Consider the following 22,643-nt stretch of genomic DNA (forward strand, 5'->3'; position numbering starts at 1 on the left):
CACTAAACACAGACATCTGGTGTTCACCCATGGCAACCCATAGAGGTTCACAGCTGTCTCAGCCTAACAGCCCACGTGAGGGTATGGCTGGTGACAGAACACAACAGGCTCCTCCGGAAAGGCACGAGGGGACAGGCCTATCTGGTCCGTTCTTTTGGCCTGACTGCCCAAAGCCCAGAGCCAGAGTGGTCTTGGAGCCCATCCTGCTGGGGTAGGAAGGAGGACAGACTGAAGGAAAGTCAGACCAGGGATTCGCATTTACACACAAATGCAAGTGCCTATGTGTGTGCGTGCATACACAAGTGTACGCACTCACACACAAACACCCCAAGAAGTCTGCTCAGAAGGCTCCAGACTCCCACAGGGCTCTGGGCCAGGCGGCAAGAACCTATAAGAGATACAAATGCTCTCAGAGGGCTTCTTCCCTAAGAGTCTGAAGGGAAGGAAGGCAAGCAGTGGTGAATGCTAGGAGCCTACCCATTGGGAGCTGCTGCTGTGGCTACTAGTGATACTGCAGAAAGAGGCGAGTAGGAGAGACTGGGCCCATGGTAGTCCCCTGAGTGTCTGCACCAAGGGCTCCAGGCAGCATGCCTGGCAAATGCAGCTCAGCTCCACAGTGACAGGGGCCAGTCACTGCTAAGTTCTTACCTCTCACATACAGGTTTGCTGGGGCTGAGTACCGTGTGCCTGCCGAGTTGGTCGCCACACACTCGTACTTGCCTTGGTCTGACTCCTCGCTACTCTCGATCTGCAAGGCACCTGTGCAAACACAAGAGGTAAGGTTAGCCGTGACCCACGTAGAGTGTGGCCTGGAATATGGGGGGTCCTGACAGCATCTGTGGCTTATGTTGGGCAGCTACTGCAGCTCACCTGAGCCACATCTCCATGACCTTGCTGCTTTTAGGAGCTCGCCTCCATGAGTCTAGTGGTCTTCAGACTAGAACCAAGGGTTGCGCTTTGGAGCACAATCCCACCCACTGCAGGCTCTAACAAGGGGCTATACCTCACCCCTATTCCACTAAGTGTCTACTGTACTCCTGACTGTCCAGGATCCTGTTTGCCAATATCATCTCCATTAGTGCTCCTGGCCCCACAGCCCTGCCAGCCTGTAGACCTGCAGGCTTGGGATTTCTCAGCATCGTGCCCACTGGGCAAGAGCCTGAGCTTCTGTCACCCACCAGGAAGGAAGGGGCTTTGCCTGGAGGCCTGGTGCCCAGCAGCCTCTACTCCCAGCCCCCATCCTGCCCTCCCACTCCACCCCCCCTCCGCTGGCCCCACCCATTCCAGCTCCTCTCTCCTCAGCCTGGTCCCACTAAAGTGCTTCGACCCACCACGGCTTCTGCATAATTTAGGAGGCTAATGGAGACTGAAGCTCTTACTTGGGCCAGTGCCCTGAGGGGCTCTTCTGGCCACAGACGGACAGGGAGGAGGGGGAAAAGGACCCTCCCAAAGGATGGAGGAAACTTGGGCTTGGGACCTGTCCTAGCAGGTCCAGTTCAGGGAGCCCAAGTTGGAAGATCATTCACTTTGGCCAATCCCCTAACCCCAGCAATAAACACTTGAAAAAACTATTTGTGAATGCACACTGGGCAAGCTACCAGTGACAGTAAAACCCACAGAGCACAAGCATCACACCCCTCCCTGAAACAATTTGACAATTACACCCACAGAGGACAGTCCAATGGACAGTTAATAACCCCCACAGGACACAGTTTGACAGAAAAGCACCTCCTGCACAGAACAGCTAGAGTGACTAACAGCCCAACTCCCCACCCCAGGGCCCTGACTTACTGATGATCATACCCACACAGGACAGATAGCACCTGCTAGGCCCCACCTAATTGGACTTGACAGGAGCCACAGAAAGAGTTCCAAGTCATACTCTCAGTCCAGGCCCAAGGGGATCCAACATGGGTCCAAACTGTACCCCATTCACAGTATGACATGCCTCTTCCACCATCTACAGCCAGGACAGCAGGAGGGGCTATGAGTATTTAGAAGGCTGGGAGCTGGAGGTAGGGTAAGAGGGATGCCACCAATGCAGAGGGACAAAGAGCTGGCCTGTCTCTGTGGTCCAGACCTCAGTCCTCCCCATTGGCATCAGGGAGTATCAGAGCCCAGTGAACATGTCAAATTCCCATCTATTGTAAGAACAGCTCTGATTGGCAACCAACAGTCATGTTTATGGGATGAATGGACACTGTTACAGAAAATGTTCATTCAAGCAGGTCATTCAAGAGGGTCAGACACCTGGCTGATGGGGGCTACCCTAAGGTCAGCAGGGGTTCAGGGGAGACAGGTGACTGGAAGTGGTGCCTGGGTAGGATTCCGGCCCATGGGAGGAGAAGTTCCTTGAAAAACTAAGCCTTGCCAGTAGACGCAACACAGATCTTGTGTCTATTTGCACAGGGAAACCTCCAAGTCTGGTACCAACACCAAGTCCCAGGAGCAGAGAATACAGAGTCAGCATGTACTGAGTGGAAGTTTGTGGAGAATCCAGAGGGAGAGAGAGTGCACAGAATTCTGACCTCAGGGTGGCGGACAAGATGTCCCATAGGAAGCAACTGCTCCTCCCAATCCCAACTTCTGTCCTCAACATCCTGTCCTTGAAATTTAGATGTGCCCACCAACATTGAGGAATGTGGGGAGAAAATGATGGGATAGATACAGAAGCCACCATTTTACAGGGTGTCTGGGAGACAAGCACTGTTCACAACCTCATTTTCTTCTATAAGTCTCACAGCTCTTGTCGGTAAGTGGCCCTGGCCCCACTCAAAGAGGAGGAAACAGATTTCTGAGAGATGGCCGATGTTTCTGAAGGTCACACATGTGGTGCAGTCACACTTGAATCCAGATATTTAGGAGTCCAGAGTCTATGCTTTCTAACCACTAGGTTGAAGCCTGGCAGGACTCCAAGCTGATAGATCAGGTGACCTAGTTATGCCTGAGCTTGTTTATTTCCCTGTTGTCATCTAAGATCTCAAGCACTGAATGCTCCTCCTAGTACTTGCTGGGCTGAAGGAATTAAAGGGATGATGCTCATTCAACTATAGGACCAAGATACTAAAGGGGACGTCAAGTAATCTTTGAGGTCCCCAAGTAAAAGGAGGCTGTCAAGGGAAAAAGCAAGGCTTGGTCATGCTGTTCAATCTAGGTTTCTCTATCTATGCCAGCCTTAGTGACAGACTGAGATTTCCTGTGGGAGGTTGATTAGGTCCCTTCTATATGACTGGCCCGGAAGGCCAGGGCAGCAGGGCTTGTCATCCAAGGTAGGGCTCAGCTAGTGTACACAATTCAGACTTCAATGGATGAGTCCACAGGAGGGAATGATTGAGTGGAGGTGTGTGGTGACTGGTGGTGTCAGGGGACCGGGGCTGGAGATGAAGAGACTGGAGGTGTCAGGATGGGGATGGGGAGGTGACGGACTGGACGGGATGGAGTGGAGGTGACGGCCATGGCGTGGTGTGGCGAGATGCACGGACAGCATTCTTACCTCTGATTGGTGAACCACCTGGAGAGGTAATTTGAATGCAAATAAGATCAGAGAGAAGCATTAGTACAAAAGGAAAGAAAGCCACACAAAGCCAAATCGATAAAATAAAACACAAGAAAAGGCCTTAAATATATAGAGAACTTAAGGCCTGAGTTTAGTGGACACTGGTGATGTGTGAGCAAGCACCAGGCTGGGCCAGGCTGAGTGTGGGTGAAACATGTCCCGCTGGGTTACTGGCACTGCTCTGAGGAGGTGGGGGAGAGGGGCTGGTGGGACTGGAGGTGACAGGAGCCTGGAAAGTGAGTCAAGGGTTCCTGTTGCCCCTCATGTCTGGGCTGATGGAGGGGAAGGGAAAGAAAAGAGGCAGTAACCCCATCCCAGAGGCCAACCGTATCCCATAGGGGATAAGATCAAATAGCACACTTACCAAAACAAAACCAGGACATTTAAGCAGGCAGGAGAAAGTGTTAATGGGAAGACTTCCACAGACAGATAGACCAACCCTGGCAGCCGGCAGTGGAAGTACAGGACTCAGTCAACTCACACCCCAGTTGCAGACTGGACTACTGCGCTCTCCAAGCCTGACTGGCCAGGGTCAGAGGCCCAGGTATATACTTGCCCTCCAAGTCCAAGCATATCATGAGGCCTAAGCAGTTTCCCCTTCTGGCAGGTACCTCCTCAGAGGCTCAGGCCTCCTATCCAACTACTGCCTCATTCAGAGGAATGAGGACCCTGTGGGCAGACTCAGGTCCAACACTCTACACCTGGCCCCATCTGCCCACTTCTAGGGAATAGGAAGTACAGAAACTGATCACTGTTTTCATTGAACTTGACAACACCCACCTGGAAGAAGGTCCAGCTCTACATACAAAGGAGGAAACAGAGGCCCAAAAATATTAAATGGCTTGCCGAAAGCCCAAGGACACATAGCTTCTAAGTGAGGTGGCAGGATCTGACCAGTCTATCTAGCTCATAGTCTCGCCACTGGACAAGGCTGCTTCCTGCAGATGCTGAGGCCAGGGAGAAGGCAAAGGCAGCTGCTGAGATGGGTATATTTGACAGTGCAGATACGTAGGAAGAATCATCACAGTGATTCTCCATGTACAGTCCAGAGGTCTTTAGGAGGGATCCCTGAGAGCCTTTCAGGGGGTCCACAAGATCAAAACCATTTCCATAATACTAACAAATCATTTGTCTTATTCAGCCTTTCTCTCATGAACACACAGTGGAGTTTTCCAGAGGCTGAAGAAAGAAGTAGATATGGTTATCCAGCTGCCTTTTTAAGCTCCAAATTAAAGAAATTTATAAGCAATGAAGTTATTCTCACAAATTTTGGTTTTAGAAAATATAATTATTTTCCATTTTAAAAATTTGTTAATATATGTTTTTTAAATTATTTTAAAATAGGCTAGTATGTGTTTAAAATCTTCTCAGTCTTAATATCTAATTTAGTAAACATGGACAGATAGAATCCCCACAAACAAAAGCTCCTTAAGGTCCTCTGGTAAGTACGTTAGGGATCCTAACACCAGAAAGTTGACAACCACTAACCTACTCCTGTGGTCTAGGCCGGGGTTGGGAGAAGGATGGCAGGGTATACAGTCCAGGAGTAGGACCCCTGGGCCCTCAGCTCTTCCAAAACCTAACCTGCTGACTTCTCAGAACTGCACTTTCCCCATACCACTAAAAATGTGCCTTTTTTGGGGGGCTGGTAGAGTGGCTCAAGTGGTAGAGCGCCTGTCTAGCAATTGTGAGGCCCTGAGTTCAAATCCCAGTACCACAAAAAAAAATTGCCTTTTTGGCTGTGTTCTTACACTGATTATATAGATAAAGAGGAGGGAAAGTAAATGTATCCCATGTACAATTCAACCCAGGTCCTGTGTCTGGGAAGACACGGAGTGGGAGGAAAAAAAAAAATAGTCTTTTCCAAAGGTGTCGGGGACTGAAGGCCCTCCCAGGAGTCAGCCTCTCCAGGACTGTGCTCATGCCCAAGAAGCAGGGTCAATGGGAAATTGTAACCATGGGAGCCTATCCTGAGAGCCAAGGGAGTAGGCATCCCATCCAAGGAACTAATGGGCCTCTTCCATTGTTGCCATCTCTTCTCGAGGGTGCGGAAAGGATGGGTCTTTGGAGTGAGTTAGGGTGTTCTGTGCAGTGGCAAAGGCAGCAAATTGCATAGTTAGGCCATACGGGAGCACAGGAAGTCTCCACGTGGCTCTATCCAAGTTTGGCAGAGCTTTAGGCTAACAGTGCCTCTAAGGACCAAGCCTTGAGCCCCACTTGGAGGTGAGCCTGTTCATGGCTGACACTGCACAACTCACAACTCCATTTCCATTCTCTCTGTACCTGTCCTTGCTCCTCTCAGGCCCACCCCAGGACTCAAGTTCACATAGCCCATGAAGCTATTGTGGCAGCATGCCATGTTGCTGCAGTGAGGAAAAGGCCTGTCAAGCAAAATTCACACCTGGGCAGAACATGTTGCCTGCTGCCTTCTGGCCAGTTCTTGCTCTAGGGCCATACCCTGGTTGACCTGTACTGTGGGTCAGGTCACAGACACTGGAGGAATTTCAGCGAGTGGTCAGGGGAGCCTGGGATCTGGAGAGAATGGGACAATATAACTCTAGAACCCTAGTGGGGTTCAGCTGCTTCCTGGGCCCCAGATTTGGTACTAGAAGGCCATGGGGTTAACTGTCCAGGGGAGCTCCTAGGATCTAATTTCCATATATGACCCCATAACTGAGCTGTAAGTGGGCATGATAATCACAGCCTGTCCTACTTCACAGGGTGGCAGGAGACTCAGCTGCAACAAAAGGCAGGCAGGAAAGCACTTTGTAAACCACTGGTGATGCGTAAACCATGAAGGTCATTGTAAATAGCCAAGGGCTTAGGGGCCTAAATCAATTCTTTGAAGGGACATCTCTATAAAATGTACATGGAATAGCCTCAGTGCCCTCCTAAATGTTAACAGGACAGGTGCAGCAGCTATTGAGGACAAGTGTCACAGGCCAGGGTTAGGTAGGAATGGGGAGAGAGTTATTGTACCTACAGAGGAATGATAACCAAGGCCCTTAGGTGCCACAAAGCTGGAGCTAAACCCTGGGTCCAAGATTCTTAGGTCAGTTTCCAGGTGGCTGGAAAGGTCAAACAAGTAGTAGATATTAGTCTTCGGGGACAAGTCCCAAAGTCAAATTCATAAATCATAGAGAGACCTGTCTTACAGCTGAGGTTGTGCTGGTTTAGGGGGCACCTTGACAAGCAAAGTCTGTCCCAGGCCTCCCTGCAAGAAGTGCCCAGCCTAGGTGAGTAGGGCTGGGGCCAGATGTTGACAGCATGAAATATGAGTCTGGAGGGAGTAGCCACAGGCTGAGAAGGGTGAAGGCCTTCAAGTGGAGGAACCAGAAAGTGAGTAAAGGACCAGGCAGAAGTAGGCGAGGATGGCTCAGCACAGTCAGTGCAAGTGGGGAAGTGACAAGAGGCAGGAAGAGCTCCCTTCATACAGCCCTTACGTTACATAAGGCAGTAAACTCAGGCTGAATGCCACTCCTTAAAGTAGCTCCTTTTTAAAGATGAGAAATCTGACACTCAAAGAAATTAATGTACTGAGGCCACAGAGCTAGTAAGGGTGCAGTTGGGACCCAGTGACATAAAGTTGGAGATGTGTGTAGGGGAAGATCAAGAGGGGTTCTATGTTTTGTGTCAGGAACATGTACTTGACCATATAGGCATAGTCAAGAGTAACAACTCCGGGGTTCACCACTGAGGTTGCCAAAGCATGGGAGGAACACAAGCAGAAAACTCTGACAGCTGTTGAAGGACAGATTCTTCAGGGAGGTCCCAGAGGCAGAGAGGGCAGTGCTTGATGCTCTGGGATAGGAGGAACACAATGGGAAGAGAGAAGGGGATCAATTTAAGAGCTACATGGCTTATACCTCAAAGGCTGTGGTGCCTTGCCAGGTGCTGGGGGCTGATGCCTATACCTAACTACTCAGGAGGCAGAGATCAGGAGGATCATGGTTTGAAGCCAGCCAGGGCAAACAGTTCATGAGATTCTATCTCAAAAAAACCAATCACAAAAAAGGGCTCAAGGTGTAGGCCCTGAGTTCAAACCCCAGAACCACAGAAAAAAAAAAAAAAAAGGAAGAAAGAAAAAAGAAAAAGGCTGTGGTTGGTACCTTACTGGAGAATGAGTTGGGTGTCTCTCAGGTATTAAATTGAGGGGCTACCACTCACAGAGAGGATTAAAAAGAGAAAGGCATGGCTGTTTGGGAAGGAAGTCATAACTCATCCTGAACAGGGTGACATCCAGAAGGTAAATCAAGTTTTGGGCCTAGAGTTCAGGCAGAATTTGCAGGTAAGGAGGTAGCAGCTGAAGCTCTAAGAACAGTAGGTTTCCTATGGGACAAGGGCAGGGCTCCCAGGTTCCTTGGTTGGAGGAAGGAGCAGAGGGAGATGAGCAGCAGGATAAGAGCAGTGGGGGAGTCAGAGTCAAGTGAGGAGAGGTAGACCCAGGGGAAGGTGGGAGGGAGTAGTTAAGTAGGAGAGGACTGTCAGCTGCTCCTAAGGACAAAAGGGGAGAGGCCTCAGAGCATCTGGTGGAGTGATGGACAGGGAATGGTGGCACAGGGCCTGGCACACAGCAAGCACTATATAAATACTTGATGAACAAATGCTGTAGACAGCAAGCCTTCCCAGAACTGCTGCCTACCACAGGCAGTCAATGACATTCTGGGGAGGAGTCAGGCCTGCAGGGAGGACTATTTGCCTGCTTGGGGAGCCTGCCTGGGGAACCTCTGAGCAAATGCAGAGGAGCAGAGGCATGCTGGCTTCTATGCAGCACTGGGCAGCGGCCACAAATGCTGCCGGACAGTTTCCTGCCTTGATTATGGCTGTTTTAATTAACTGCACTACAGCTGCCTCCATCTTGTTGAGTTTTAATTAAATTAAATGAGCTAACACTTCATGGGCTGTCTCAGGCGGACATGGCTGGGGCTGGAATCCTGCCCTGCTGGGCAGCTCATCTCTCCATCCTCTCCCCAGGCACCAAGAGGGTGTGGGCCTGACTGGAGTTGGTAGGGAGGGGCTGGCACCTCAGGGAGTGGAAAGCATCTCTGAAGTTAGCAGGGTCCCACGAGAAGCAGAGATATGTCCTCCTCCTCTGTGCTGACCTCACAGCTGATGGGCAGCAGGGGCTCTGGCCAATGTTGGCTATACAGCCCAAGTCCCACCTACCCAGAGCTAGCAGAGCTTCTGAAGCAAGGTCTATGGGTCCAGCCCATGCTGCCAGCAGATGCAGAATGCAGCCAATCTGATTCCAGCTTCCTTTCCCACCCACCCCGTTCCCACAAAAACTGAATCAATTTTCTTGGCTGGAGCCTCACAGGCAGATCGATCATCAGGGCGACACCTCTCTCCTGGTTACAACAGCATCCTTATTCCCAGGCTCCAAACTGGTTCAACTGAGGAGACAGGAGGCTCTGGTGGCCAAGGGCCAGCAGCAAGTCCCCCTAGCTCTAGGCCTCTGAGGTCCATGTGAGGCCTGATAAATCAGCCATCTTTGGCCTCTTCCCTGGCTAATCCCTGCTGTCTACCAAAGCAAAGCATCATCTAGGCTGTCTTAGCACCAGCTACAGGAAAAGTGAAGGATGAGCAGCCCTGGATAACTTTGTGGAGCCTGCCTGCTGTGCTGCCACCTTGTACATCCTGGGAGGAGCAAAACTGGCTCCAAAGTCCGGAATCTAACAATTCCAAAAGGGAAGACCTTCCCTAAGGTCTTTGTGGTCTCTTGACCCCCACTCTTGGCTTACCTGAACGCAGCTGCTTGATACGGCCATTGCTTGTAGCAGGATCCACAGGAAGGAAGTCCTTGAACCAAGAGATCTCAGGGTCTGGATTTCCGCCAGCCGCACACAGCATGGTGGCCGTGCGCGCTTTCTCCACTACCTTCAGCTGAGGCCCCATGTCTATGGAGGGGAACCCAGGTGGCAGCTGTTCCTCTGAAGACAAAGAGCAATGTGTGTTATTAGGGTTGGCCATGCCCACTCCCTAGGACCTCTCTCTGTGAGTGACCTTCTGATTTCTACATTCGTTGGGACCCACAAGACCCTTCTCTTCTTCACCCCTGACTTCTAAGCATTAGGCCTACCCTGATGTGAGGAGTCAAGGTCCTAAGTCCCTTTAGGCAGAGCCAGGGGCTGCAGTGGGACTGCCTTGCCTTGTCAGTTTCCAGGCCTGAGAAGCATCGTGTCAGATTGAAGACATCAGCATTTCTCTCTCTAGGTTCTGGGAAGAATAAGGATCAATGCTCTGCTGGCTGCAGCAGAAAGTACTGTGTGGACACCAGACTGTGGGGGAAAGGGGGTGGGGGGACAGCTCCCAAAGCATCAACAGCCACAACCAGGGCCCAAGTCCTCTGTACAATCCAATCTCCGCTCCATTATCAGCACATGTGGCATCCTTCTTCCACCTGCATCCCCTTCAGCTCCACCATGTGGCAGCGTCTAAGGTCAATGACCCTAGTAGCCTGCTCTATCAATGATCGCCTTCTAACTCTGGTCTTTACCCTGACCAATTCTCTATTGCAGCCTAGACCCTAAGCCTTCTCTCTCACTCTGGAAGCCATGGTCAGGCTTCCAGCTGGGAACCATGTCGAAGCACATGTAGGTAAAGAAGATAAGAAAGCTCTATAAAGAGACCAGCCCCTTCTCCCAGCTTTCTAGGGGTTGGCAGGTCACAAGGAGTCACTTCTATGGGACCAACAGGAATAAAGATCAGCAACAGCGCTTGTCCATTTCCCACTTCATGTGGACTCCTCAACAGTCTTCTCAGGCTGGAGGACAGGGCAAGACTGCCTACTTCCTACCACTTAGAAACACAAGGAGCTGAGAGGACAGGTACTGGACTAGTGTAAACCAAGTGGGACTCCCATCTTCACCACTATTAGCTCTAGGACCTGGGTGTGTTCCTTATTCTGTGTGCAATTTCATCTGTCTACTGAGTTCAAGTGCCCAACCTATAAAGCCACCATGAAAACTGTATCTGAAAACACACCCAACACATTAGGGAGCATCTGACAAAGAAGCTATACCCAATGAAAAGAATACTGTGGACATTATTACAACAAGCAAGAACTGAACCACTGAGGCAGATAGGTACTGAGACTAGGACCTGGGGCCTCCTTTTCCATCCTAGGCTGGTAAGAAGCCAGCTCCACTGGGAGCAAAACCGAGTGTTTTCACTCAGCGGTGCTTCTTCACCAGTGTGGGTGCCAGGCACACCCAAAAGAGGCACTGGGAATGTTTGCTCTTTGCCTGCCTTCTGGCAAGGAAGCTAGGATCTGTGATCGGAGAAACCAACACCATTCTGCACCTCCCTCCTGCAGGTCCAGCACAAGATGGGTGAGTGGGAGCATTTGCTAAAGTCAGGCTCCTATTCCAAGGAAAAAGCACATGGCATCCTCAGAAGAAAGTAAAGGCTGGCCGAGCTGGCCTTCCCTGGAGACCCAGAGAAAGTGACTGGGGGAATAAGCAGGAGATGAAGCTGGAGGAGCCCCAATAGGCAAGGCCAAGACACACCTTTATCTGCTGCCAAGCTCCACAAGGCTGGGCCCATCAGGAGAAGGAGTCTCAGATAGGGGAGCAGGAGAACTCCCAGCATGGTCTCGCCTCCCCAGCCTTCTCCAGGAGCTGGCTATACACGTCCCAACTAGCAACCCTATAAACTCAGTACCTAAAACTAGTATAATGTTCTGAATTTCAGCTCTGATTTTTAAAAGGATAACATTAAATAGTGACAAGAGAACAAGGAAGGATGAAAATGAGAAGGACCTGGGATGTACCCATCAGGGGAACAGCTTCATTGGCCCTGCCATTACTTGCTTTCACAGGAAGGCCCAAGGAAGACCTGAGGCCCAGAGTTACCTCTCCATTCCTCTCCAGCATCTGGGGGACGCTCAGGGCTTCCAGAGCCATCTTGCCTACCAGGGTAACAGGCTAGCTCTTCCCACTCCTATCTGCTTAGCACTCCTGAACAAGGGAGACTGGGGGAAGGCCTGCCAGCGTCAAAGCCCAGGAGTTAACAAGCTTCCATCTCCTATCCACAAGGTACTGATCAAGGAGAAGGAAAGCAGTACAAAAGCTTGCAGCCCTGTATCCCAGCAATCCACTATGAATTCCTGACATGGGGAAGGTCTTTGGGATTTATGCCAAATTAAAGACAATTAATTTCCCTCCCTCAGTTATCTCACCCTCAATGGCTCCATCCTTGGCTCAGATCATCCCTCAAGCACAGCCACCAGTGCCTAAAACCAGCAAGTATGAAAAGCTGTCCATGAAGCAGCAGGACCCATAAACCAGTCCCATGTGCCAACCAGGCTTCTGGCAATGCAAGTAAAGCTGATGTTCTGCCTCCTCCAGGAGACATGGATCTCACAGAAGGACGCCAGTCCCTCAGGAATGACCTGATGCTGCCTCTTCCTTTTTTCCCATCCAGGAGCCTCCAACACATTCAAACCCAGTCAAGGATGGCTGCATTTTCCTGATGCCATATGCTCAGTCCCATGCAGATGTAAACTGACCCATACACCAGACTAGCACACTTATCATCCTCACTCCCCCAGTAGCCATGGGAGCTGGGTCCACAGTAGTCTGTACCACTCAGGTTAAGGACTAAGGCAAATTCCTCAGACTGATGTCGCTCTGAACCCATCCACGACTGGGAAAACTGAGGCACACACATGAGGGATAAAAGGTTCCATGCATGGGACACCTACTCTGTCACAGGTACTGCTCTAAAACACTTTACAAAATGACTTAATCTTCACCAAAACCCTATGAAGTATATGAGTAAGCAGGGGCTTGGAGAGATCTAGAAACCTGCCCAAGGTCACTTAGTTAAATCAGAGGTGGGCATGGACGAAAGCAGGTAGTAGGACCTGAGCCCTCTTGAGCAGCTTGAAAGGCTGGGGAGGAAAAGGCAGGGGGAGGGAGTGAGGGGCATCCCTGGGGGAACCACGCCCCTCCCCCCTCTGCTTCCGGCTCCACAGCTCCACTGCAGACCCCCTGCATACACATACACACCACAGTGTTCTCAGGTATGGGGAAGAGCCGCAGTATCCCCCACATGTGGACACCTCCAGCATGTACCAACGTTCCAAAAGCAAGACACACTGGACACTCCGAAGCCAAAGGAGACCTGCCAGCGCAGGAGGGCCCCCCTTTCTAGGCCACCCGGTAACCATAGCAACAGTGGAGAGGCGGGTGTGCGGCGGAAGGGCTTGCGTGTACTTGTGTCCAGGCAGGCGCGTGCCTCCGTAAGTCCAATTGGGTGCGGCCCTTCCTGTCCCTGCCTGGGCAGAGCGGCTGTGCCCCTTCCAGGATCCCCTAGATTCCCAACTCCTAGGTGCCTTCCCTGGTTAGGCTTTTCAGATCCCAGGAGTCAATGCACTGTCACCACTGAATGCCGGACACAGTGTGCAAGGACCACAGGCTGCCTCCACAGATGCAGAGCCCAGTGTCCCCAGTTTCTGTCTGGGGTCTGGCCCACCATTCAGCGATAAGAGGGTCTCACAAGACGGAAAGAGAAGCCCACTAGGGCTTTAGGGAATTTCAGAGGCACCCGGGAGTCCAAGTCTAGGCACCAGTTTGTAGATACTGCCTCCACGCCTATGTAGTACGCACACTTACCCAAGAGAGTCTGCCCTGCACAGATCAGGGTACACCTGTGATGGGCACTGCTTGTGCATCAATCTGACCTGACCTCTCCAGTGCCTGCACAGATCAGGGTGCACCTGTGATGGGCAGACACTTGTGCATGAATGGCTCCTGCACCCAACTGCACTGCCCTTTAAATACTGCAGCTTTAGACCTGTCCCTTTCCCTGGTAAGGTGCTGCTGCCACCTCAAGGGCACAAGGAGATAACAGGGCATGTGTGCATGTGGGGGGGTTATTGGGAGTCTGTAGCTGGGAGGTAGCTTGACTGAGGTCCTGTAATGGTGGAGCTCGTCAATCTGACTCCACTGTTCATCTGCTATCTTGGTGGCTTCCTGGAGGAGAAAGTTAAGAACAGGAAACACAGGAAATGGGAAGCAGAAAGGTTTTTTAGGGGGAGGGACTGCTTGAGTAAAGGCTATGGGGAGGGTGGATGAAACAGGAACAAGGTGAGTCTCATGGGAGCTAGGGCACATGTTGGTGTCCTGATGGATGAGGACAAGGTGGGGGTAGACAGAGGATCAGCTTAAGACAGGCTGCAATGACTGGGGGGAGGGGGCTGCTGAGGCCCCCTAAAGAGCACACACAGGTCTTTGTCCAGCTCAGCCTGTGATGCCTAGGGCGGAGTCTGGGCCAAAGGGAGGGGGTGGCATCAGGGAAACTAACAGATGGAGACGCCTTATAGAGTCCCGGAGCAGGCAGCACCGTCTGTTGGCTCGACCTCCTCACCCGTGTTTACTCAGCTTTGAGGTGCCTCAGTGAATGCAGGCATGCACTCACACGCATATACACAGGCTCCCTGGGGTGGCACCGTCTGTGAGCCTGACCCCTCCCCTAGAGTGTTGGACCTGGCCTCACCCTGTCTCTGAACATACAGACACCTTAGAAACATGTTCAATCAGGGACCTAGAGAAAGGCAGGGAGAGCCAGGTGTAAAAATAGAATCCTACATGTATACGTGGAGAGGCATCACAGTGACAAGCACCTGTGGAAACAGACTGCCACTAGCAGATCCAGAGGCAGTATATGCAGACATGTAGAAACACACATGTGGAGACATGCAGAGTCAGAGACACACATATGCTAAGGCACATGCACCTGGAGACACATGCGGAGATGAAAAACACGAAGAAACCACCTGGGTGGTAGGGCTGCCAGCTCCCCATGCTCTGCAGACACTCCAAAGGAAGCCAAGGCCACACCAGTCTGGTGCATAAGGCAGCTTTTCCTCAGCAGGGTCAGGGCCAAGACACCCCCTAGCAAGTCAGGTCTCCCTAGACCTGCAAGCTCTCACTCTCAAAGAGCCCAGCCCCATCCCCAGGCTCCCAGGCAGTAAGGGGGGGCCTGGGGAGCCTTAGGCCCATCTCCCTTCGCAGCTTTCAGTCTCGATTTTCAGCTGTTTTTCCAAGAGAAAACTCCCACCTCTTCCAGCACTCAGATTTCATCAAACTTGGCATCTTAAAAGCCTGTTTTGTTTTTGAATCTGAGCTGTTTGGGGCCTGTCGGCAGCCACGGCCTCTCCCTCTCAATAATCCCCCTCCTTTTTCAGGCTTCCCTGGTGCTCCACGTGGCCCTACTCAACCTGGCAGGTGAGGCCTCCCCCAAATGCATCTAGTGAACCCAGGTCATACACCGGCCCACTCTGGACCCTCCTCCTTGGGGTTTCCCCACCTTGGTCCTGCACTAGGGAGAAGTCTTTTCATCCATTTACCTCCTAGGTTCAAGCCCTGCTCCCAGTCACTCCAGACCACTAACAGCCTCCTACTTGCTCCTTGGCCCCCTGCAACCCTGCTGCCACCCCCCACCACCTCCTACAGCATGATCGCCAAGGTCATTGTTGACTCCACGGATCTAATTTAGAGGATACTTCCCAGCGCTCATCTTGCCTGGCCTCTCCTCCTTCACACACACTTCTATCAACTCAGCTCCTGGCTTATCTCTTATCTCTTGAACCCTCTCCCACCACAAAGAGTCAGTTCCTGCGGGTCCTTCTCCTGTCTTGGCTCTAGCTACCTGAGATTTTCCATTTCTTGACTCTCATGACTCCGTATCTCCAGATGTTCCTCGAGAGTGCCAAGCAAACCGTACCAGGACTCCTTGACATATTCCCCTAGATAACCATGCCCACCTGACTTTAACAGATTTCAAACTGGACTCATCAACTCATCCTCTCAAACGTGGGCCTCCATCCATAACTGTATTGTAGAAAATGGCACCACTATCTACTCAGTCCTGGAGCCAGGAACTCAGAGCCTCCCACCTCTCCGATTCTACAACAGCTGGGCAAGCCACTATTCTTCCTAACCTGCTCATGATCCATTCACCCTTCCACCCCCTGCCCATATCCAGGTCAGGCCAATGCCAGCTCTAGCCTGAACTGCATCCACCTTTCAGTGGGGTCATGGCCTGGTCTTTCCCCAACTTGAAGGTACTGGTGTTTGAACTTAGGTCCTCTCACTTGCTAGGCAAGCTCTCTACCACTTAAGCCATGCTCCCAACTCTTGCCCCAGCGTCTCCAGTTGTTTTTGGTTTTTTTGTCCGGCCTGGACAGAGATCTGCTTAGCCTTCCTAGTAGCTGGGATGACAGGGGTAGGTCACCACACCCAACCAACACCCAGCTTTTTTGTTAAGACGGGGTCTCATTAACTTTTTGCCTAGCCTGAACTCAAATAGCAATCCCACCAACCACCTCATAAATAGCTGGTGGCCCGGTCTTCCACAGCATTCTGCACCTATAGTAACTTCTCTGAAGCATAAATTTAGTCATGTCATCTTTCTTAATAAAATCCTCTCTTAAATAAATAAATAATAAATAACTCTCTTATTCTTGGCAACCAGGGAAAGAAGCACTTTACCAAAGATGGAGAATATGTACATTTAGGGGCATTTAAAATGTCCAAGTTAGAGAGCTGCTCCCAGAGCTGCTGGCAGGCCTAGGGGTACCTAGAATTATAAGGGTGGGGTACTAGGCTGGGCTCAGGAGAGGTAATCGGTGTCCACAGCTAACAGAAGAGGCAGGAGAACCGCCAACACCATAGGAGTCCACTTGGCCCCTTAAAATCATTAGAACTAGGGGGAAAAAATGAAGGATTCCAATGACCAAGAACCCAGGGTCTGATCTTCAAGGTCCCTCTGGCAGTGCCCACCTACCTGACAACTTTCACTCCCAGAGCTGAGGCCCTCTCTGTCTTCTGCCTACAGTAGCCCTTTACCCAAACTCCCCACCCCTCACAGTCAGGCCTGGGCCAAATCATTCCAGCATGGGTGGAGGTCCTAGGCCAGGGGAGAGATGACTCCCTTACAACACACACTGCTCAGTGCAGGACACCTTGGGACAAGGTCATATGTTGTTCATCAGCCCTTTCTGTCCCTTGGGGTTATTTTCAAAGGATTGGAGGGGGGCAGTCTCAAGAAGCCCCAGGTCCCAGAGTCTACCAGAATTCAGAGCCATGTCCAGTGCTTCAACTGGCCATTGCTCCTCCTAGAGCCTTTCCCTCAGGTAGGCAATATCAGACACTCCATGTGGACTTCTGGGCCATATGGCATGGGTGGTATGGCCCTCGCCAGTTAGCAGACTCTGAGGCCAGGTTGGAACAGGTGACACCAGCACCAGACTAACCTCACACATTCAGCTTAGGCTGTGAACCCTCTTGGTGTCCACACAGCTTATAAGGTGCATACTGCCTATGGTACACCCCACCACCACCTGCCTGCTGCCCAAACACATCCTACCTGCTACATGCATACATGCACGTGCACACTCACAACCTACTGCATACACAGCCCGTAAGTTATACACTACCTGCTAGATGTACCATATCCCCCCCGACACTGCCTGAGGCATGGACAGAGTCTGGTATACATCCCCTCTGTATATACAGCCTGTGAGGCACACCCCTGCTATACACACTGCCTTATACATGGCACACAAGGCACCCATACCACTCAAAGCGTATTATCTACTGTGACCATGACAAGATGAACACTGAGGCTTGTGGTCAGGCTCCAAGACAAGTCAGAAACAGCTCATCCCTCCTCCATAGCCTCCTTTTTCTCCTTCTCCCCGTGTTCTGTGTCCCTTCCAGAACCCACCCACACCTCTAACTGTCCAGCCTCCATCTGGGGCTTTACTGACCACAGTTCTGTCTGGCCTGGACCCTGGTGCCCCTAGTGAATTCATGACTTCCAGACCTGAGCTCAAAACCTTCACTGCCCCCACCTCCTGAAAGGAAAGGCCCTGAATCAAGGCCTGCGTCTCCCCTCCCCCACCACTCCCCTCCCTCATGAGGGAAAATGTCAGATTCCCCGTCTCAGTGGCTGCAGCTTGCAGCGGGCGGGCGGGTTGGAGGGGGAGTGATTCAGCCGCCGCCTCAAGAGTGCAGAGCGAGAAGAGCTTTTCCTGCCATTACCCGGTGAGGGAGAGGCTGGCGCGCTAATGGCTTCAATTACCACTCAGACAGGAACGCTGGGTGGCGGGGCCCTGAGCTAGGACAGGCTCACCCCAGCCAGCTTGTGCTGGACACCCCCACCGTATACCCAGCCCCAGGTGGGGCAGTGAGACAGAGGGCTGGCCACCCCATGACAGGATACCACACTGGGAATGGCAGTCCTGCTCTGGAAGCAGAGTGCAGAGGCCAGGAGGGCACTGGTGTGGAGATGTCCCTAAAGGCTTCGGTGGGAGTGACCCAAGAGCAGAGAGCTGATGTGAGGGAAGCTAAGCCTGGTGTAGAGTAACGCAAGGGCAGAGGACACTGAATGGACTTATAAGCCAGGGCTCCCTTTGGCGGTGCACTGAAACTGTACCTTAGCCAGGTAGCCCCAAGTAGCCCTCAGGCACTGAAGCACCCAGTTCAGGATGAGCAGGTGCATGCACCTGTGTGTTTAGAGGGGCACATGTATAATGTGATTTGGGTAAGGGGATCAACTCTTATTTCCTAGCCCCGAAACCAGCTTTATCTTCTCACCCCTCCTCAGACCCTGTGGTGGCCTCCCAAGAATGCCCTTGACTCTTCACTGGCTCTACTCCAGAGCTCCGTTCAAGCTGTGCTTTCATGTAGTTCCTTCAGCACCTCAGCTTTCCTAGGAGGAAGGTACAGGGCAGAGTGGTCTCTCTGGCCCCACCCCCAGGAACTCTTTTCTGCCATACTCAAAGCTGGTCAAGGTTACACAAACCAACACAAAAGGTGAGCATTTTGTCCTGCAGGTAGGAAGAGTCCACTCAGGCCCATAGCTCCACCTCTCTCTCTGGGAGGAGGAATAGGGCAGAGACCTGTCCTACACTATCCAAGCCTCACCTGACGCTGCCACATCAGAGGCACAAACACACACCTACATGCCCTGAACTGGAGATGTAGCTCAGTGGTAAAGTATGTTTAGCCCTGGGTTCCATCCCCAGTACCACATGAAAATAAACAAAAAATATATACTCCCAAGCCTTGAGAGAAACTCTTGATCAGGAAGGCCCTTCCCAATAGAGACTATAAATTTCAGTGAGTCCTCCTCTCCCCAGACCCTGAAAGAACACCCTCATCCTCCTCAATCCTTTAAAACATAAAGCTTCGAAGGCAGTGGTAGAGAGAGGAGAGCACCTAAGCCAGGTTTAGGAATCCAGGGGCAGTTCTCTCTCAATACCAACAAGGAGATCCTGCTCCCCAACCTGGGAAGTTTCAGAAGATGCCCTCCAGGACAGGAGCCACAGTTCCAGACTTTCAACTGCCACCCAAATGCCAGGGCAGGGCAAATGACTCCCTTCTGGGGCAGATATTAACAAGAGGGAATGCAGTGCAGGAAATACTTTCCCTTAGGTTGCAAGGGGATAAACTGAGGTCAAGAGTGGCAGGGAAGAGTCTCAGGAACCAGTGATCTTGGCCCAGAGCCAGTACTCTGAGCCTCTGCTCCATGTGTAAGCCCAAAACAGAGTGGATATTGGAGACAGCACTAGCCAAGTAATGCCAGGCAACATGGAAGCCAAGGACCATCAGCAGAGGAGTCTACACCTCAGAATGTACAACGTACAGCCCAAGAGCAGCTTCCATTCACACCAGAATCCTAGTAAGTGCATAACTACACTGCATTCAATCCTCCAAAAAAACTTAAACAGTGTGTATTATATCTCAGAACAAATGAGGCATAGTTACTGGTCCAAAGTTACCCAGTGAGTAAGTGGTCCAGAGTCCATCTTCATCATTTTCCTCTATGGCCTCTCTAGCTGGAAGGCCCACGGAAATTCTGTAGAACCCACTGAGTGATTTACATAAGACATATAGATGGCCAGGTGGTGGTGGCTCACGCCTGTAATCCTAGCTACTCAGGAGGCAGAGATCAGGAGGATCGTGGTTCAGGCAAATAGTTCATGAGACCCTATCTTGAAAAAAACCCATCACAAAAATAAGGCTGGTGGAGTGGCTCAAGGTGAAGGCTCTGAGTTCAAAACCTAATAGTAAAGGAAAAAAAAAAAGACATACAAATGGGGCTGGTAGAGTGGTTCAGGTGGTAGAGTGCCTGCCTAGCAAGTGCAAGGTCCTGAGTTCAAACACCAGTACCGGTGCCACCAAAAAAAAAAAAATCTTACAAGACATACAGATGTAAGAGTTACTGAATGAAGCCGGGCATGGTGACACATTTGTAATCTGTGTATTCAGGAGGCTGAGGGCAGGATGATTGAGAATCAAGACCAGCCTGGGCTAAATAGTGAAAGATCCTGTCTCCAAACAAAACAAAATACAACAAAAAAACAGTTTAATTGTTACTGAATGGATGCATGTGTGAACACATAAAGCCACAGCATAAAAATGGCCAATGTGAAAAGATGTTCAACTGCTCTTGTAATCAAAGAAATGCAAATTAAATTGAGATGCCATTTTTTTGCCTATTAACTTGGCAAAGATATTTTTTTAATGGTAATTTCCACTGCTGGTGAAGATGTGCAGAAACAGAGGCCCTCTTATACCCTGTTTGGCAGGAGTATAAACTGATAAAATCTTCTAGAAATATTGAAGGCTTAAAAGTGCATGTGCCCTTTGACTCAGCAATTCTACTCCATGAACCTAGAATAAGGAAATAATCAGCAAAGTGAACACATTTATCTTCGGGGACATGTATGGCACCTTATTTGTAAAAGCAAAAGGCTGGAACAACATACATGTCCAACAATAAGGGAAACAGCTAAATAAACTAGGATACTTCCATGTGACAGCTTAGTCATAGCCATTAAAAATAATGATGCAGAAGCATATTTAATGGCAAGGAAAATGTTCACAATTTTTTTTTTTTTAAAGCAAGGGCTGGGGCTGGGGGCATGGCTCAAGTGGTAGAGTGCTTATCTAGCTTATGCAAGGAAGGCCTGGGTTCAATCCCCAGTATTTTATTTCTTTTTATTATTTTTGTTTGTTTGTTTTCAATCCCCAGCACTGCAAAAAAAAGAAAAGCAAGGGCTGGAGATATAGCTCACTGAGAACTTAACTATCTCTTTTCTTTTATATATAAACTCATGCACACACATACACACAAACAAAACATATATACACGTGTACAGAAAACGGACAAGGAAATAACCAGTAGTATAGCAGAGGTAGGATAACGAGCAATCTTTATTCCTATGCACTATTTATACGTCTCAATTTTCTCAACAGTGAAAAGGTACTAGTATTGCATTAAGGGAAAACAACAATGCTGTGTCTTGGACATACGCATCCAGCCTGATGAACCTCTGTGGCTAAGATCTACTCATGTTACTCCCTACTCCGCTTGCGGCTTTCTACGCCCTAAAGAAGTGTTCATTTCTCAGCCTTATCTTGTGTGACCCTCCTTCTAACCTCCAGACTCTGCTGAATGCCCCCATCTTCCTGTGTTGTCCAGATCCCCAACCCCTACACCCACCCCCTCCCCAATACACACACAATATACCCACATCAAACCACTCAAGAGTTCTCTGAAAGTTCCATTCTTCCTTGCCTCTGTGCCTTGGCAGATGCCTAGAAGCCAACTGCCCACCCCTGCCCCAGCTTCTCCTTCTCCACTTTCCACACTTGGCCAGACAGAGTTTCCTCCTCTTCATGTCCCACCAAGCCCTCTGGGATGTCCCAAAATAATTCACCAGACACTGCAACTGAAAGCAGCATCCAGTCAAATCTTCTGGACTTCTGGGCAGTCCAGGGTGTGCTTGGGAATGAATGAAGAAACCACCAAATGGCAGAGGATGCTAAAATCTACAGCCTGGGACACTTGCTCACAGAGGCAACAGGAACATACCAGACACCTACAGCCAAGCTCCACATGAAAATCTCATCCAGTGCCATGGCCACATTACCCAAGGGATACAGCTGCAACGCCACACCTCAAAACTGACCCAGCACCAAACACACAGGTAGCCTGAGCATAAGCCAGTAATCCAAGGCTGTTCACTGCTGACTCACCCTAAAATGGCCAGTCTTCCTTTCTGCCAAATGCACATGAGCCCATTCCAGAACCAGGGCAGGCTGGCTGGCTCTCCCCATATCTCAGTCTAGCTGCCCACCATGCCATATCCCTCCTGGTACATACCTTCAAGCACTGAGAGTTTGGCACTTGTGTTGATCTCGCCCAGACTATTGGTGGCTGTGCATTCATAGATGGCTTCATCTCGCTGTACCCGCAATGGCTGGATCCGCAGCACTGACCCTGCCCCATCATCAAACTCAATTACCTGTCAGAGGACAGACATGGTCACAGTCTGCTAGGACCTGAAGGCCTACCAGAGCCGGTCTTCCTCACATCTTCATAAGACCCATAGGGAGGGTCTTATGACCAGAGGGAAGAGGAGGCCAACCTTGAGCCCTGCCTGCCCCTACCGCCTGAAGACGCACCTCAAAGCGCTGGGAGCTGACTTTCTTCCCCTTCTTCATCCATGTGATGCGTGGCTTGGGTTCCCCTGCGGCTTGGCACACGAAAGAGGCCACCCCTCCCGAAAGCCCAGTCTGGTCCTCAGGGACCTTAACAAAGACAGGTTTACCTGAAAAAGACAAAGACATCAAATCACAGCATGGTCACATCAGGCATGGCCAACACTGCAGGTGGCAGTCGAGGGGGAAGGGGAGGGGGCAAGAAAGACTTAGAGACAGTAGTAACAGTGACACCTAACCTTTACATAGTGTTTAATATGCACCAGGTGCTGTTCAAAGAGCTGAATGTTTCTTAACTCTTTGAAGACTATGAAGTGGGTGCTATAATTACTGTTTATATTATAAAGGAAGAAAATCAAGACACAGAGAAGTTAAAGGATTTATCCAACATGAGACAGCTGGTAAGGGGCAAAGTGCAACCTGAACTCCAGCATCTAGAGTTTGGAGTTTCTGCCTTTGTGTCTCAGCTCCAGGACAAAGCATGTCAGAGATGCCCTCTGGGAAGAACCCAAGCATCTATCTGGCACTGTCCCTTTCTCCCTTGCTCTCCATCTCCATAATGGCAT

At 50.6% G+C, this 22,643-nt stretch overlaps 1 protein-coding gene and 1 pseudogene across 18 annotated transcripts in view; one reads left to right on the plus strand and one right to left on the minus strand.

Moving 5' to 3' along the window:
* Positions 1-22,643, minus strand: part of Ptprf (protein tyrosine phosphatase receptor type F) — an 84,959-nt gene that overhangs the window by 40,787 nt on the left and 21,529 nt on the right. For 10 of the 18 annotated variants that reach the window (XM_074080366.1, XM_074080359.1, XM_074080352.1 and 7 more), the window contains 5 exons: positions 22,042-22,187; positions 21,740-21,881; positions 9,298-9,486; positions 3,494-3,511; positions 649-759 (listed from right to left, as the gene is read on the minus strand). In XM_074080366.1, the coding sequence (XP_073936467.1) occupies positions 649-759; positions 3,494-3,511; positions 9,298-9,486; positions 21,740-21,881; positions 22,042-22,187 (606 nt within the window). The remainder of the gene's footprint in view (positions 1-648; positions 760-3,493; positions 3,512-9,297; positions 9,487-21,739; positions 21,882-22,041; positions 22,188-22,643) is intronic. The other 8 variants (XM_020156377.2, XM_020156375.2, XM_074080364.1 and 5 more) reach the window with 1 other exon arrangement.
* Positions 5,286-5,405, plus strand: LOC141425368 (small nucleolar RNA SNORA51; annotated as a pseudogene).

This window comes from Castor canadensis, chromosome 7 (genome assembly GCF_047511655.1).
Source record: "Castor canadensis chromosome 7, mCasCan1.hap1v2, whole genome shotgun sequence".
In the NCBI taxonomy this organism is placed as follows: Eukaryota; Metazoa; Chordata; class Mammalia; order Rodentia; family Castoridae; genus Castor; species Castor canadensis.